The sequence below is a fragment of the Netta rufina genome (assembly GCF_964035555.1).
Source record: "Netta rufina genome assembly, chromosome: 1".
Taxonomy (NCBI): Eukaryota; Metazoa; Chordata; class Aves; order Anseriformes; family Anatidae; genus Netta; species Netta rufina.
The window spans coordinates 205284514-205301555 of NC_140123.1; the positions used below are offsets into that span (position 1 = coordinate 205284514).

At 56.5% G+C, this 17042-nt stretch overlaps 1 protein-coding gene across 2 annotated transcripts in view; it reads left to right on the plus strand.

Moving 5' to 3' along the window:
- The window catches only part of TASOR2 (transcription activation suppressor family member 2), a 33371-nt gene extending 17113 nt beyond the window's left edge, over positions 1-16258 (plus strand). For both annotated transcript variants that reach the window (XM_084289417.1, XM_084289418.1), the window contains 11 exons: positions 3299-4090; positions 4665-4901; positions 6680-7601; positions 8019-8514; positions 9284-12154; positions 12478-12603; positions 13120-13273; positions 13861-13966; positions 15172-15353; positions 15769-15883; positions 16118-16258. In XM_084289417.1, coding sequence (XP_084145543.1) covers positions 3299-4090; positions 4665-4901; positions 6680-7601; positions 8019-8514; positions 9284-12154; positions 12478-12603; positions 13120-13273; positions 13861-13966; positions 15172-15353; positions 15769-15883; positions 16118-16121 — 6005 coding nt within the window. In that variant the 3' untranslated portion in view covers positions 16122-16258. The remainder of the gene's footprint in view (positions 1-3298; positions 4091-4664; positions 4902-6679; positions 7602-8018; positions 8515-9283; positions 12155-12477; positions 12604-13119; positions 13274-13860; positions 13967-15171; positions 15354-15768; positions 15884-16117) is intronic.
- The last annotated feature ends 784 nt before the right edge of the window (positions 16259-17042 follow it).

A 17042-nucleotide genomic window follows, 5' to 3' on the forward strand; every position in this document is an offset into this window, starting at 1 on the left:
GGCATTTGCTGGAGGTGATGTGTTTTGCTAAACCAGTGGGGAAAAAAGCCTAAAATATAAGTTAATTGTTCTGCTGAGATAACAAATGCAGCGGGCTCTGTGAAAGGTCACTGCTGGCAGGGGGAAGAGGGACAGGGAAGGGGATTTGCTCCCTTCAGGGCTTGAACGTTTGAGGGAAGCAGGGAGATGCTGTCAGGCAGAGCCACAGTGCTTTGCTGCCATCAAGGTGAGGCACAGCTCAAGATGACCCAGTTTGAACATAAATCTCCAAATTAGAATGAGTTTCAGCATCTGTGGCATTTGCATTTTCTCTGGATCTTTTGGTTTTGTGGAAATATTCGCTCTCCAGTTTCCTCTCGTGGACATAAAGTGACTGCCCAGCTGGCCCGGACGGCTTCATCTGCACACCTCTCACTTCGTGTGCTTCAACAGGAACTCTCCCGGCCTTGCAGATCCCCGAGCAGGATGTAAACAAGGGCCTTTTGCTCTGTGTAACTTCTGGCTTGCTTTTTGTTGAGTCATCCCAGGGACAAGCCAAGAGACCGCTCACGCCAGCACACCCTGGTATTTCAGTCTGCCCGGGTGTGCGATGACTGGCGTTGCCAGTGGAGCTGGACAGGACATTCCCAACTCCCCTCCCCGGAAGATAAAAATCAGCAGAAACGTCAAGAGAAGCTGCCAGCACTTCAGAACACAGGTTGCTTTGTCCTTTTTGAGGTTTAACCTGCAGCTATAAACTTTCTCCTTCGGGATCCGCACACGAAGTGGGCTTGTAAGTCTTGTGAGGACGCGATGGTAACTTGGCAGTGTGAGCTGCAGATGTCTTTGAGGCCTGAATTCAGTCTGTGAGGCTTTAAGGGCAGGCTGCTGGTGGCTGTGTTAGCCTGGCAGCCTTTCTCATTTCTTTTTTTAGGCAAGGGAGAGAGACAGGGATATCCAGAGGCAGCCTGAAAATCCAAACTACCGGGACAGGCCTGGGATCAGGAAGGTTTTTGCTGTGATGCCTGAAGCGAGGGCATAAAGTTTGGTGAGGCCAAGGGGGAAAACACGTGGAGATAAGACTGAAAATGGGAACTGACCACTCAGATATCCATCCCTGCAGCAGGGAGAGGAGAAAATACCAGAGCAGAGGGGTTTGGTTAAACAGGAGCATCCTGAAGCAGAGAGGGCACAAGTGGCTGCTTGGTGGGAAGCTCAGGGGCTGTAGCAGACGTTGCCCGGGGCTCACGTTGATGCCAAAGAGGAGGCAAAGTGTGGGCAGCCAGGGAGCAGCTGGCAGCGAAGCGAAGAGGCAGGGGGAGAGGATAACGTCGAGCAAAATGCTCCGTGTTGTTACGTGACACAGTCTGATGGCTTCCAGATGTTTTCCCTCCGGTGCCAGCAGCGCTCCCGCACGTGCTGTCCCGTTTCTTCCTACGCGAGTGGCGTAACCCCAGCCAGCCGTGACTCTCCTCCGGGACCGAGAGCTCTCCTCGCCGGGATTATAAACAGTTCTGCTTCGTGGCTTCTCCTTTCTCTCAAGATAAATACGTCAGGGTTTGGGGGACAGAAGGAGACGGTGACCGAAAACAGCAGCGGGACGCGAAGAGAAAAGGAGGTGAAGTACAGATGCGTTTGAAGCCACTTGGCTTGGAGTGGAATCCTGAATAATGTTTCCCGTTTTGGAAGGAGCAGCCTCGCCTCGGAAGGCGTTTTTCTTCCTGTCCAGACAGCTCGGCAGGAATGTAGGGCGGGCGTAACGAGCCCGGCGTGCCGCAGCGTCCCCGAGCCAGAGGAGGAGGCAGGCTCGAAGGGACACCCAGGCTTGCTGGTAAGGAGGAGCAGCAGTGCCAGCACCAGGCAGCAGCAGAAAACCACGCGTCTGAGGAGGGGAGAAGAAAGCCAGGTTCCTCCAGGCATGGCTAGCTGGAAAGGGAGGTGACAAGGAAAGATGCTGGGGCTGGCAGCCTGGCCCTGCAGCCAAAAGGAAGCTCTGAGTGGTGACACACACGGGCCAAGCCTGCAAGTGCGAAGAATCAGACCGTCTGCAGCCTCGCAGAGGGTGAAGCTGGACAAATCTTGCTTGTGCAGGGAAGGCAGGCCACCAAAAGGCTCTCGGGGCATTTCTGGGTGCTAAGGGGATGCAGGAAGAGAGCCCAGCACAGAGCCACGAGGCTGGTTAAGGGAGAGGAGCATCTCCCTTCCGAGGAAAGGCCGAGGGAGCTGGGTCTCTTTAGTTTGAAGGAGACTGAGGGGTGACCTTGTGAATATTTATAAATATGGAAAGGGCAAGTGTCAGGAGGACGGAGCCAGGCTCTCCTAATGATAGGACAAGGGACAAGGGACAAGCTGGAACGTGGGAGGTGTTCATAGGGTGAAATTTCTTCACGGTGAGGCTGAGAGCACTGGGACAGGCTGCCCAGGGGGCTTGTGGAGTCTCCTTCTCTGGAGACATCCAAAACCTGCCTCGATGCATTCCTGGGTGACCTGATCGAGGAGTTCCTGCTCCAGCAGGGGGACTGGGCTAGGAGATCTTTCAGGGTCCCTTCCAATCCCTAATATTTGGTGGTTCTGTGCCATCATTGTACCAAACAGAACCCATTCCCACCGTGCCATCCACCAGCTTGGGCTCCTTCGAGCCGTGGGACTCGTTCCTGTCCATCCTGGTGAGATCTAAACCCACAGCTTGGATGACACCACACACCGTACGTGCTAGGATGTTGCTCCTGCTGAAATCAGTGACAGGCAGCTCCTTTCAGTAGGACCAGGCCTCCTCCAGCTTTATAAAATCCCCTGGGTGTTCGTACTATCCCTCAATCTGCTTCTTGCCTTTCCCCATCCCGCTCCAGAGCACGAACTCTGCGGCTTCGTGTGCTCTGCATCCACCCACGCCGGCAGCAGGTAGGGATGGAGCTGCTGGGGTTTGCATTTGAGCAGGAAACAAACCCCACGAGTGGTCTGAAAATGGTGGTAGTCTAAACACCCAGCGTGGGCAAGCCTAAATTTATGCAAGTTTAAGGAAAAAAAGCGTTTTCAGAGCTCTGACTGTCCTAAAATTGCTAGAGCGAGGGGACGATCTCGCTGTGATTTCCTGCAAATGGGGCTAGCGGATACAACGGGAGTCTTTCCTCTTCATTTAATTCCTTTTTGACTCCCACATGCCATTTCTTTTTTACCTTCAGCAGTGACAATCACCTCTCAAAGCAGGACGTTGTCCCTGGGGCCAGCGTTCTCTTAGCATCTAATGGTGAGGTGACTCGGGGGGGGGTTTAATCCTTTTGTAAGACGAGTGAAAATTCTTTTTCTTTTCCTCTCCCAGCTGAAGAGCACGACCCGAAAGATGAAAGGCGAGGGAGCGACGTCTCCTTAAAAATAGCCTCGGTTTTGCCCGGCCTTCGCTATGCCTTGCAGAAAGCCACCACTTCTCCCCGGGGGGACGCGCTCAGCACCGACGTGCGGATCAAACAGCACTTCCAGGAGTATGCAAAGCTGGAGCAAAAGGCACAGCACACCTCGGGCCAAAACGACGACGTTCCCTGTCCTTCTCACCTGCCACCAGCCAAGGATGAATGCACTAAATCCCCGACAAAGAGCTCCGAGCAGTCTTTCTGCCAGCTGCAGCATTATCTCGCCGATCCCAGCAGCTACACGCTGGAAATGTCGGCTGCCTTAGGGTGTTTGGCTGGGGCTGCTCCTTCTCTTTGCTGCAGCTCGGAGGCTGCACGGAAAGGGGACTGCCCTTTGGCTCTGCCACCGGACCCGGCTCCTCCTGTACCAGCAGAAGTCAAACTCGAAGGTGAAAACCCAAAGCCCACCGTTGTGGGGCTGGACTGGAGTGGTGAAGGCTCCCCGAAAGACGTTAGCTCAGCCAGCGAGCTTTGGATGCAGCAGAACAAGAGGAAATCCAGCCAAACCGCTGGGACCAGCACCGGGAAGAAATGGTCACCCCTCAAGATGCAAATCCATTCTGGGGGGGACGGCAGCAGGGACAGGAAAGCGACCAAGAAGAAAATCACCTTCTCCTTTCCCAAAAAAACAGGGCTTACGGCCAGCTCGAGCGAGCCCATGCTGAAATTAGCCAATTTAGAGTTTCCGCACAGAAGGAAAAGAGGTAAGTGCTGTGTCACAGATCTGTAGCAGTGTCTCCGTGCTCCCTGGTTCAGCCTGGAAAGAAAAAGAGGGGGATTTCAGTGAAAATTCAGGTGGTGGATCACACCCAGCGACCTCTGGATCTCTGGAGACGGGTGGGGACGCCCAGGGGGTGCACAACAGGGGCTGAAGGCAGCTCTGATCCACAGGCCATCGGGATCTGCCCTGCCCTGCTCCTGCTGCCGTTGCTGGTGGATCTGCAAGAGGTTCTCAGAGAGGTAAAGAAGTACCCTAGGGGTGCCGGTGTGCCAGGCAGGAATAAAATTCCTGAAGATCACCCATTCTAGGTCAGGAAAACGGGTTTCTAACGAGCTGAAGAAGCGATGCCTGATTTTAATAAGTGCTTTCTGATCGTTTGCATCAGTAACCCGTTGGATCAGGAGCACAAATCGAGTTGATGAAGACCATTCTGCTGCTGCTGGTCACTTCTAGAGCAGTCTTTCCACATTCTTCAACTGAATATCTTGCGATTGTTGGTTTTTTAATCTGAGCCTGTCCCAAACGAAAAGAACTGCCCTCCCTTTTCCTCGCTCCAGGTGCAGAGGTCCTGTCTGCAGAATTTGTGCACAATAAGCAGCCTGAACCTGCCCAGAAGGAAACCTCGGCCCCCGACAGCCCTGGCTTGGAAACCAAGAGGCCGAAGACGCTGAAGAACTCGGACGTGAAAAAGGTTCCTGCTGCTGAGACCAGCGCAAAGCCACTGAAGAGTAAGGTGATAAAAAGCGTGGCGAGCAGCCCGCTGAAACCGGCAGCCAAAAAACCAGCAGAAAGCGGTAAGAATGCTGTTCCCTGCGGAAATGTTTGCTTTAAAAGTAGAGCCAGCAAACACCCGGGGCAGGTCGTGCCCAGCTGGAGGTAACAGCACGGGCAGCAGCAGCCAAAAGGCCTCACAAGGTTTAGGGCTTTAGGGATCAGGGTCTGGGTTGGGGTCTGCTGCTGCCCTGCACCCTGCAGCCTCCTGTTACACCCTCCCAGCACACACGAACCAAACTCATTTGAGTCCTTTACTAAGTTTTCAAATTTTTCTTCCTTTTTCTAATTTTAATTCCTTTTTCTAAATTTTTTTGAGCCCTTTTCTAATCTCAGTTGGCACCCTTGGCAAACCGCTCAGGGAGAGTGCTGGGTTTTAGCTGCTCAGCTCCGAAACGGGTGAGGACAGGGCGTCAAAACCTCCGCTCACAGCCAGCACCTGCCTGGGTTTTTAGTCCATTTTTTAATCCAGTTGCTTTAAAAAAAAAAAAAAAGAGTGGAACTGTCACACCTTTCGCAGACAGACTGCAGTGGGTCTAGGAGGCAGAGTTGGATAGTCCCGGAGTGCAGCGTCTGCAGGTGCTGGCTGGGAGTCTGCTTTTAAACTGAGAGCCAGTATTACGGTGCCAAGATAAATGGTGGAGCAGCAGTTGTTTTTTGTTAATTTGCCGCGTTTTCTCACACCTCAAGCTTTGATGTCCTTCCTCGGATCTGCGTCTGGGTTTTTTCCCTCTTCCCGGCGAAGCGGGAGGCTTTCAGGACTGGTTTTGCCACCCTGGCTCTGTTTGTCTGCTTTTCGTGCTCTTTTATTGCCACGTTGCTGTCAGACTTCCTGATACGTGGCGGTTTTCATCGGCGGGCCTGTCGGGTGCTGCTCCTCACTGCGCTCCAGGGGCTCCAGGATGGGTCCTGAGCTGGGTTTGATTCACCCGGAGGGCTCTGTCCACACTTCTGTACCTAAATCTAAAAGGCTGAATGCCAGGTGCTGCCAGAAATGCAAAATAAGAGCGGTTAGCAGTGAAAAACACTCAATTTATGGGTTTTTAGAAGGTGTTAACCTCCGTTAATGACTTCATGCTTTACCAACACAAGCCTTGAGCCAGGTTGAGGGGTGTTTTTAGTACCAAAAACTAAATGAACCTTTACTTGCTGTGCTCTGGCTGCCTCTGGGAGCCCCCAGGTTTCTGCGGGTGCCCCGAGGGGCAGCTCAGGGGCAGGTGATGCTGTTGAGGGTTTTTTTTTCCTGTCTTTTAGAGGGCTGAGGGGTTTGTTTTAACCGTGTGGGTTATTGCAGGCACAGCACGGGGTTTCTTCCGTGGCGAGAGGTGCAAGTATTCAGACTAGAAGCACAAAGGAATAAAAAACAGATTCATGAAGCACTTAAAAACATCTCAGGTTGTTCATAACTGCCCAAACTGCACAGAGACAAAGGGAAATTTCCTTCCCTTTGGATCCCGGGCCATTTATTTAGGAGAATTAACCCCATTCCTGAAATCAGCTGGATCCCAACTCTGGATCCTTCTGGAGCAGCCACGCCTGGCGTGACCACAGAGGTTTTGGGGTTATTTTGGGGTTATTTTTGTGTGTGCAAAGTCAGTGTTGGGGAGGCAGCTTTTTCCTGCCAAAACAAGGCCTTTAATTAATTGCGATGTGCCGGACACCACGGGCCCTGTCTGAACACCATTTGTTAGCTGTGAAATCACAGAATTTCACAGAATTTCACAGAAAGCCTGCTCCGAAGCCCTTCTGGAGGCAGAACTGCTTGCCCTTCATTTATTCCCTTTTTTTTATTTCAATGCAGAGGGGAAGGAGCCGTTCGCCACCGTTCCGAGCGAGTTTTCTTCGCAGAGCCCCGCGGCGGAGAGCCAGATGGGTGAGATCTACCCAGGTGCTCCTGCAAGCCAATTTTTTGATCCGAAGGGGAACGACTACGAATCCCACGCCCTCAACTTGCTGGCTGACCTGGCTCTGGGCTCTTGTATTCCTTCCTTCATCCCCGGGGACAGGGGGGTGATCTCCTCGCCCTGCAGCCCACCCCGTGACCCCGCGAAGGAGCAGCAGGGCCTCCGCAAGCAGAAATCCTCCCGCGCTGCCTCCGACCACGAATACCACAGGGTGGACAAGCTGGCAAAGGGAGCTGCCTCGCCTGGCAAAGCGTCACCCAACCTGAAGCTTCCTCCTGCTGCCAAAACAGACCTAAAAGACCCCCTTCCCGGGGAGAAAAACGCCGGGATTGCCTCGAAAAAGATCAACCCCAATCCCAACCCCGCGAAAACCCGCGCCTTGCTTCCCAGGGAGACCCAGGAGGCCGCCGAGGCCAACAAGCACTCCTTCATCTCCTCCGAGCACTCCTACGCCTCGCTGCTGCCCGAAAACCTGAAGAAACCTCCCTACCCCAAAACCACCTCGTATTCTGGGCCGGCCCTTGCCAGAAACGGGACGAGGGGCGGGCGGGCTGGCCCCTTGGTGGGGAAGGTGCTGCCTTTCCGCCACCAGCAGAGCAGCGCCCACCCTCAGCCTCCCGCCGAGGCCACGGCGGCGCGGTGCCGGGGCTGCCTCCTCTCCCCCAGGCTGAAGGAGGATTTCGCCGAGAGCCACAGCGTGAAGAGCAGTGGCAAAACCCTGCAGGTGACGCGCCGCTGGGAGGCCGGCTACCTCTTCAGCTCGGACAGCAAGTACACCAACGACGAGCTGGAGAAGACGGTGATCCGCGCCCTGCACGGGTGAGTGAGCCTGGCAGACCTCCTGCAGGGGATCTCTCTTGCTAGAGCACTTGTAGAATGGGTTTTCTTTGCTCTTTTTGTGTTGTTTTTTGCGTGATAATTGCCCTTTTCTCCGTGCTAAAACCCCATTGTGTTGTGCTGAAGCTTCCTGTGGCTCTGGTGCTTCCAGCAACACGCACCCAAGTGCTTGTTTCTCCTCTCAACCCGTTGCAAACCACATCGAGTGCTTGTTTCTCTTCTTTTCAACCCGTTGCAAACCACATCGAGTGATCTATGACGCATCTGGGCACTCGCAACCCTCCTTCAGTGGTGCTCAGCACCTCGGGGACCCAGAAAATGAGTGACCTGGGTCAGCAGGAGGGAGGAGGAGGGTTTGCAGCTCCCCTTTTCAGGCTGTGTTTGCTTTTTCTCTTCCAGGCCCTGGGACCCTGAGCTGCCCGACGACGTGGAGGAGATGAAGCTGATACTTCACATGTGGGTGGCTCTGTTCTACAGCAAGCCCAGCAAGGTGCTGAGCAGCCGCAGGAAGGTGGTGGAGCACAGCAACCCCAAGAAATTCGTCTCCTTGAACAGCACCGGGGACTTCCTGGAGCTGAGCGACGACGGCGAGGATTGTTTCGGGTCGGAGCCGTGCCCCGTGGACTCCCAGTCAGAGCCTGAGCAGGCTCCTAGCAGCTCCCTGGATCCCAGCACGCGCTGCCAGGGGGTTTTTCGCCCAGAAGAGAGCCTTGCAGACAGCACGGTGTCGTCTTCTTCAGGGGAGCTGCCCCCCGGGGAGGAGGAACCTTCCTCCACGAGCTCCGAGAGCCTTTCCCTCGCTGACCGCGCTGCTCGGAGCAACCTGGCGGAGAAATTCAGGCAGCTGGACCTTCCCGAGGAGGAGCACGGGTGTGATGGCTCGATTGCTGCTGCGGTAAGAGCCTGGGGGGTGCCCACGATCCCTTTTTGTCCTCGTAGGAGCGAGAGGAACGGAGCAGGAGGGCTTGTGGGCTCTTTTGGAACCATGTAGGGGGGTTCCCAAAGCAGGGCACGGGGAAGTCACCCAACAATTGGCTGCCCCAGGTGACAGCCATGCACACGCACCCAGTTTTATCATAAAAAGGCTTCCAGGTTGGATGTCCTCGTGGACTGAGCTGGGCTCTGACAGGAGTTATCTGATCACTGACCTAGGGAGGGACTCGAGGAGGAGGAATCCCAAAAAATTAGAGCAGCGAAAGCTCTGCCATTCCTCAGGCAACGCAAACACGGGGTTCTGCTCTCCTTCCTGACTGAGAAAAGCCCAGTCACCGAGACCCAGCGTGGCTTTTTAGCACTCTGAAGGTCTCTGTAGCAGGGAGGAAATCAGAAATTGCTGTCCACGGTGCCATCACAGCTTGCTTGAGCAGATAAACCCAGCAGAAATAAGATTCTGTTCCATATTCTGGGCGCTGTCTGCTGACTTCTGCACAGTTTGGTCTCTCTTTAAGCCTCTTCACGATATAAACGAGGTAGAAAGCTTCAGACCTGGGTGTCTGTGGGCTCGTTGTGGGGTGAGGACTCCACCTGGACTTATTTTAGAGACAAATTTGTCCCTGCAGATGCTGCTGGGGTGCTTGCACTGACTTCTGAGCATTTAAAATAATCCATCTCCGTCCCTGCCTTTGCCTCCCTTGAGGATTAACCTCTGGATTGTGTTTTTTCAGGTGGAGCTGCCCCGGGAGGGACAGAAGGATGCTTCCATCACCCCCAACCCCTCCAACGATGCCTCCACGTCCCCAGCTGTGCTGGGCAGGGAAAAACCATGCGACCGAGCCCTGAATTTCAGCCCAGCTCCCCAGAGGACGCTGCACGGGCGTGGAGAGCAGCCAGAGAGTGGGGCCTCTCATTCCACGTCCTCAGAAGCAAATCCCAGCAGAGCAAAGCCCGAGGGGCTTGGCGGAGAAGGGAGGGCATCACAAGACCCCTCAGCACGTCCAAAAATCGAGGAGGAAGAAGTGGAGGAGGGAGAAGCAGAGGAAGGGGGCTCTGGGCATGGCAGCACGGGCGTGGGGACCTCTGGGTTAGCATTTTCTGGAAGAGGTGATGCCGACGCGGAGCAGCAGCCGGTGAATTTGGCATCCCCAAGGGATTTTGGGGTTCCCGGAGAGGGTCCTGAGCCCATCCCTGCTGCCTCAGCCCTTCCCCGTGAGGGCAAATCGATGCCAGCCCTAAATGAGACCGGGGCTGCCTCTCGGGGGCTCTCTGGTGGCACAACCCCGAGCGCGGGCGTGCTGCAAGAGCCCTGGGGGGCTTTGGCCACCCCAGGTGCCGAAAAAAACAGCACCACTTTGCCACACAAAGCCAGCCCGGCCGCTGTGGGTGACAGCAGCTCGGTGCCACCATTGTCACCTGCTCCGAGCACACATCTTGGTGTCCCCACAGCCGGTTCTGGAGCCGGAGAGGCGCTGCGGGGTGGTTTGGGGCAGGAAGATGAGGATCGTGCGCCCTCTGCAGAAAGCCTGCTGCTCGTTGGGAGCCAAGCTGCTGCCACGGCTGGCCTGGAGGCACAGGGACAGGCACAAAACTCGTCCCCTCCTGGCTCCAGCTCTGCCTGCCGGGCGTTTTTGGACGGAGCAGCAGCTGTGGGGGCAGCTCCGGGGGTCCAGGAGGCCGCGGCGCTCGTCCAGGCTTCGCGGAAGAGCAGCCCCGGAGGGAGAAGCTGCCTTCCCCAAGGGTGTGGAGGTGAAATTTGTGCTGAGCTCGCTTCGGGGAGCTCTGGGGAATCAAACCAAGAGCAGAACAAGGCTTTGGCGGAAGGACAAGGTGGCAGCACCCCTGCCAGCCACCCCGATGTTTTGGGGGAGCCCTCGGGAGCTGGTGACGGCCACGGCTTCGCCTTCGACTGTGCAACCTGGGCAGGGGACTCCAAACCAGACAGCTCATCCCTGGCTGCCTGCACGGCCTCAGCTGCTGCTCCCCTTGTCCAGGAGCCTCCCCGGGGTGCAGATGCGGGTGCCCCTCGCTGCTTTTTCGGGCAAAATGAGCGGGGAGCAATCCTGTGCCCCCCTGGGAAACCCTGCGAGCCAGGAGCCGCCGCAGAGCTGAGCGCGGCCGCCGAGATCCCAGCACCAGGCAGCTCCTTAAAGCCTGGATTTGTAGGAGAGGTGAAAAAAGACCCAGGTCTGTGCCGGATGGAGCCAACAGAGAGCTCTCCACGGGGTGTCCTCACGCCTGGTGAGCTGGAACCTGCTCCTTGTTCTCCTCCACGCAGCCCTGAAGCAATTTGGCACGGCGCCGAGCCAGAATCAGTCCTCGGCGCGCACCCCGACACGAATCCAGCTCCCTGTGGTGCCACCACACCCTGCTTCGGGGGACAGCAGCCCCCAGGAGCCTGCCACACGCGTGCCACCCCCCAAATCCGGGCAGCAGGCGTGCTGGGAAGCCACGAGGAAGACTCCGAGGGAGGAAGCAGCGTCCCTCGTGCCAGCCCGGCGGCTTTGCCAGCAGGATCGGTGCCACCACGGGGCGAGTACGAGGCCGAGGAGCCCGGCGTGGTCACTGATCTTCATCATACTGAGGTGGAGGGGGAAGAGGGAGCAATCCCCGTTCCCCCCTGGGGGTGCTTTGCACCGATTTCCCCTCCTCTGACCCCATCCAGGGGGGCAAGGACTAAGCACGACGACTCCTCCTCCTCGCCGAGCGAGGCCTGGGGCTCCCCGAGCTCGGAGGAAAACCTCAGATGGGCCGAGCACGGCGAGCCCAGCGGGCTGGAGGAGGCCAGCAGCAGGCAGGTGCCACCTTACGTCAATATTACGGACAGCCGGGGGGTCTCCAAGGATTTCCTCAACTTCACGGTCACCAAAAAAACCCAGCGGGGCAGGAGGGGGAACGAGCGGCCCTCCGGGAGACGCCGCCCTCGCGCGGGGACGTCGCATTTGCTGAGGGCCCTGCTGGAGCCGTGGAGGGGCCGGGAGGAAATCACCCAGCACACGTTGGACATGGAGCAGCTCCGCTTCCACTATAAGCTAAACCAGATCCTGAGGCGCGGGCGACCTCCCCTTTCTACCTCCGAGAGCATCTTCCCACGGCACCGCTCGCTCCAGGCGGCCTCCGAGACGTTCCCCGGGCAAGAAACTCCCCTCCCTCCGTCCCCACGAAGCAGGAGCCCTCTGCAGGTGACCATCCTGCCCTCGACCCCGTGGCCGGATGGTTTTGGCTGTCCCCAGCCGCACAGGGACCCGTCATCCCGTTGCCCCCCGTGGCACGAGAGGTCCCGAAAGCGAGACCTCGCCGCTCCCTTCCACCTCGGCAAGCTCAAATACGAAAAAACCCCGCAGGAGGAGCCGCCGGGGGCCGCCTCGGCCATCCTCAACGAGTGCCCCCAGCTCGACGGGGTGATGCTGAGCGGGGTCGAGACAAGAGGAGAGGACAAAGGGAAGGGCTCGGAGGGCGTGGAGGATTTCGGGGATTTGGTGGCGGAGCTGTGCGGCTCGCTGCGGGGCCGCCTGCGCAGCGTGGCCGAGGGGGCCTGCGGGAGCCCGGGGATGTTTTACCTGGTGGAGACGGGAGAGGAGCCTTTCTTCGCCAGGGTGAAGGTAAAACTGGGCGGGGAGGAGGTGGCGCTGGGTGAGAAACACATCAGGTGGAGCAGACAAAGGGCTTCAAGCCCTGATTTCACGCCCCACATCACAGCCGGCTCGTATCCCACCTGCTTTCCCCATATTTCCCCCCTTTTCCCTCTTCCCTGCACATCCTGGAGACGCAGAGGGCTTTTTCTCTGCTTTTTCATCCTCTGCAAGCAGTCGCAGCCCCCGCTGTCCTTACCAGCTCCCGGCTCTTCCACGGCTCTGAACATATCCCTCGTACAAAACCTTCAAACCTACAAAATTCATCTTTTTTTTTTCCCCCAATTTCTCAGACCCTGCTGAAGAAAGACGGCCACGTGGAGATGGAACCCCTCAGCTTCTGCAGCGCCAAACGCCCGGACAGCGACCGGCTGCTGGTGGTGATCAGGAACGAGGACATTTCCTCACACATCCACAAGGTAAGACCCGAAACTGCTTTATTTTTTTTATTTTTTTTCTAACCAAAACTTGGAAACAACAAATACCAGGATCCATTTTATGGGTTTTTAAAGTTTGCACTGAATATACCTGTAAATTCAGTTGGCACTCCCTGGAAATACGCTGTTACTTACACGGTAAGAGTGGTGCTTCTCAAAGATCTGTTAAAAACAGCTATTTTCACATCACAAACCAAGTCAATTCTGCTTTTCTGCTCCCTTTCTGATCACTGCCTAACCCCACTTGGAGCAGCCCAGCTCAGATGAACCCAGCTGAGCTTATTTAGGGTAAAGCAGCACCCCAGATGAGCTTTGGCTTGTGGGCTTTAGGGAATAATGAGCCACCCCATATCACAGCCACGGTTTTGGGGTCGAGCTGTGGAGATCTGAGTGTCGGGGTGACGCAGACAGAGGACGGGGTTGGATCCTCACCTTGTCCCCCCGCGGACTGAGCGTGGCTGAAGCTGCTGGCGCTGACGTGTGGCTGCCTTCGAGCAGGTCCCCTGCCTGCTGAGCCTGAAGCACTGCCCCAACGTGGCGTTTGCCGGCGTGGACAGCCCCGAGGACATCACGGTGCACACCTACCAGGAGCTCTTCCACACCGGTGGCTTCGTGGTGTCGGACGACAAGGTGTTGGAAACGGTGACGCCGGGTGAGTCTCGCTGCCACCCCCTGGGTGCAGGCGTTCAGGGTCAGTTCCCAGCTCGTTTTCTGACGTCTGCTTCCAAAAACATCCTCTCTTCCTGCTTTAATTGGGATTTTTTAATAGTTCCCTTCGAATCGGTGCCCAAAACCCTGTCTGGATGGCGGGTCCAAAATATTTAGGTGCTGGTGCAAGCACATTGGGGGCCAAAACCACGAGGGGCTGGAGCTGGGGACGTATGGGATGCTCAGCCTATAAAGGGAGGGCAAAAAGAAGACTGTTATCTTCATCTGTTGTTATCTTCATCTCCTCCGTGGTGTTAAAACAGCCACGCTCCTGGAGATAGATGCACGGTGACGGGACAGGCTGCCCGCTCACCCTCTGAGATATTTAGGGGGGGGAAAATTGACAGCAGGTGGGTTTCCAGCCACTGGGACCGAATCCCAGAGAGGCTGTGAAGCTGAATCCCTGCAGATATTTGCAGCTCTCCTGGCCAAAGCCCTGAGCACCCTGTGGTGGCCCTGCTTTGAGCAGGGGTCGTGCTCCTGGGCTCGTTTCCTCCTCAGTCACCCTCTGGCTCTTTGCTGTCTCCCCAGGCCAGCTGAAGGAGGTGGTGAAGGTGCTGGAGAAGCTGAACGGGAGCGGACGGTGGAAGTGGCTCCTGCACTACAAGGAGAGCAAAAAGCTCCAAAAAGACGTCAGGTGATGGCTCCGTCCTTCTCCTTTTGAGCGTGGCGTCCCCTCGGCCTGGGGACGCGGGGAGTCGGGTGCCTCTGCTCGGGTTTTGGCCTCTCACGAGATAAAATATGAAGATTTTTGTTTGTGTGAGAGCTTTCCCCGTCAGGGAGGGACCACGAGCGTGGAACTGTCGGCGTCTGCACGCCAGCAAATAATTTGTGCTGGATTTTTGATCACCTGAACGAGAGGGAGCAGCAGGAGGAGGGACCTGGAGAGGAGCAGCTGGCCCCGAATGCTGCCTCTTGCACGCGGGCCCGGATGAGGCAGAGCCCTGGCGGCCGCCTCCTGCACCCCGCTGTGCCTCCAGAAGGCAATTTCCCCCTCTCTTTTGGCAGACGCACGCTCCCTGTGTGTGTGACAGCCTGCGAGAGGCTGAGGAAAGGCACAAAATGAAGCTGGAGAAGCTGCAAACCCAGCTTGCCCCAGTTAGCCCAGTCACACAGGCACTGGGAGCTCAGGGTACTTTCCGGGGGCCTCCCTCTGCTTCTTTGCCGTTTCCTTTTCTGCCCCATCCCTCGTGGGAGTGGGGGAGCTCTGAGAGAGGCCCCAGGATGTTGCGGGGAGCGTCTGAAATCAAACCTTGCTGGGAAAAGCAGAACTTCTCCCCGTTCGAGGCTATTTGCCACAGCATGAGTGTTCAAATGATGCTGTAGGAAAAAGAGAAGCCGGCTCATAATGTGCTCATTAAAACGTCCTGCTTTTATCCCGGCTGAGCTCAGAGGGACGTTTTTACGAGGCAGGCTGCCTTCTCTAGAGCTAAACCGCTGGCCAGAAAGGTCAGCTTTCGAGTAACGACCTCGGAACGAAGAGGAAACCAGTCTGTTCTCACCGAGCTGAGGGTGCTGCAGCAACGGGGGAGGAAGCTCAGATCCTCTCCGCACCAAGCAGTTGGTGATAGCACGCAGAAATTGTTTCCAAGACCTGGTTTTCAGTCCTCCAGGTGTTTCCTTGCACTCAGAGCAAAAGTTTTCCTTGCACTCATTGCTGGCACGCGTGTAGCATCCCTCAGCTCCGTTGTGGTGCGGGATATCAAGCTAAAAAGTACCCACGAGGGTGGAAAAAGCATTAAAGGGGGAAAAGCCGGTCCCATCCTGCCTGCTTGCTCCCTGGGCAGGAGAAAGGTGCTGCCCCTCGCCCCTGGCTGCTTCACCTTGCCCCTCTCCCCGCAGATGGGACACCAATGCCCAGAAGAAGAGCTTGATCCTAAAATCATGCCAGGGAGCCGAGCTGATCGAGGTGCTGCACTACCACGCCTGCGACTCCCGCGCGTCCCCCAGCTCCGAGTACGTGAAGTGTTTGTTGAACCTGCAGGTCCAGCACGTCAGCGCCAGGTTCGCCGTGTACCTCACGGGTAAGGACAGGCTCCGGGCGCCGCTCCTGCTGCCCTCAGCCCCCCAAAAACTCAGTGGGACGGTGCAGTGCGGGTGGGACAAGAAACGCCTTTATTTTCACTCCTGTTTCTGCCAGAATCACTGATCTGAGGTGTGGGTGCGGTGTGGGCCGTCTCACGGTGAATCCGTGCTGTAAAAGGCAAAATGAACAGATTTTTTTGGGGAGGTCTGGTAAATCCTGGCAGGTTTTCGGGCCTGTGGCTGGCTTTGTGTCACGCTCTAAGCGTGGCTTGGCTTGGTTGCGAGGCGCTGTCATGAAATCTGCTCCCATTTGCAAAACAGAATAACCGCGGTGGGATTTGGGGGGCATTTTCTCTAGGTCTCAGCACAGTTCCCGGGTGCGTGTCTGACTTTGTGCCGCTCCTCCTCTTGCAGAAAAGCCCGGCGCCAGCAGGGAGCTCTTCGAAAGCAAAGGAATCCTCGTGGCCGACGTCAACACCTTCCTTGGGACGGTGCAGAAAGTGGCAGCCCCGTTTCGGAGAAGCTACTGGTAAGGGAGAGGAGGGGGAATTTGGGATCGACCCCCTTTTTCCCCCAAAAAAAGCAGCAAATTGTGGAGAAACGGGATGAAAACACACCGGGAACAGCTCCTGGGTGGCTGCAACGAGCTGGGATCCCAAGGGACCGCCTGCAGGACCCTGAAACCTCGGTGCTGCTGCCCGGAGCCACGAGGGGAGCGGGGCAGTGACAGTGACAGTGACAGTGCCACCTCTCTGTCTTGCAGGTGACGATGGGCTCCTCCCCAGGTCCCCGCAGCGCTGCTGGGGGCGTTGTGATCCTCTGCAGGTCCAGCCCCCGCGTCCTGGCGCCCCAAGCAGGGGCGGGTTGGCTTCAGTTCTGTACATAGAAATTATTTAAAAATGGCCAAGAAAGCCTCGCGGGGGATTTTTTTCTTCCCCGCCATCGAGTTGGGCGTAGGGCAGAGGTTACGTTCGCGTTACGGTTTTAAGTTATTGCGGTGGTTTTAAGCAGTTAGAGCAGCTGAGAGGGGAAGGAATGGGAACACGGAAGGAGCAGCGGTTTCCCTGAAGGTTTAGAGCCATCGGAGCCGGCTGTAGTAAAAGCATTTTCCACGTGGCCGTCGCTGTACACAAGATGCATGCGTTCAAAGCTGGGGGGGCGGGGGGTGGATGTCTTAAAAGCTGTTCGGGGACCAGTGCCCGGCTGTCGGGGCAGCCGGCGGCCTCTACACTACATTTGGAGTCAGCCTCTCGGTACCATTTCACCGCTGGGACTCGGGATGCTTTCCAGCACGGGGAAGTCTTGTAAATGCCGGAACAAAACCCTTTTATTTATGGTAGGTCAAACGAACACACACCACGAAGAACAACAGCGCCGAGGACCTTTGCGAGAGCCCCTCTGTACGCACGCGGAGGCCGCGGTTGTCCTTCGGTGCTTTGTTTTTTTTTTTTTGGTTGTGTTTCTTTTTTTTTTTTTTTTTTAAAGTGTAATGACGTGAGAAGCTGTGTACAGGATGACTTTGTATAGAGTTTGTCTATTAAAACCTGAAAACCTCCCCGCGTGGCTGGTCTCTGGGTCGGGTGCTCCTGCTCCCAGGTGGGAGAAGCGGCCCAGGGGAAGGGGGAATTTCCCCTGTGGCCACCACAAGAGCCTGGTGCGGCAGCGAGAAGGGCACCGTGCTTCCCACG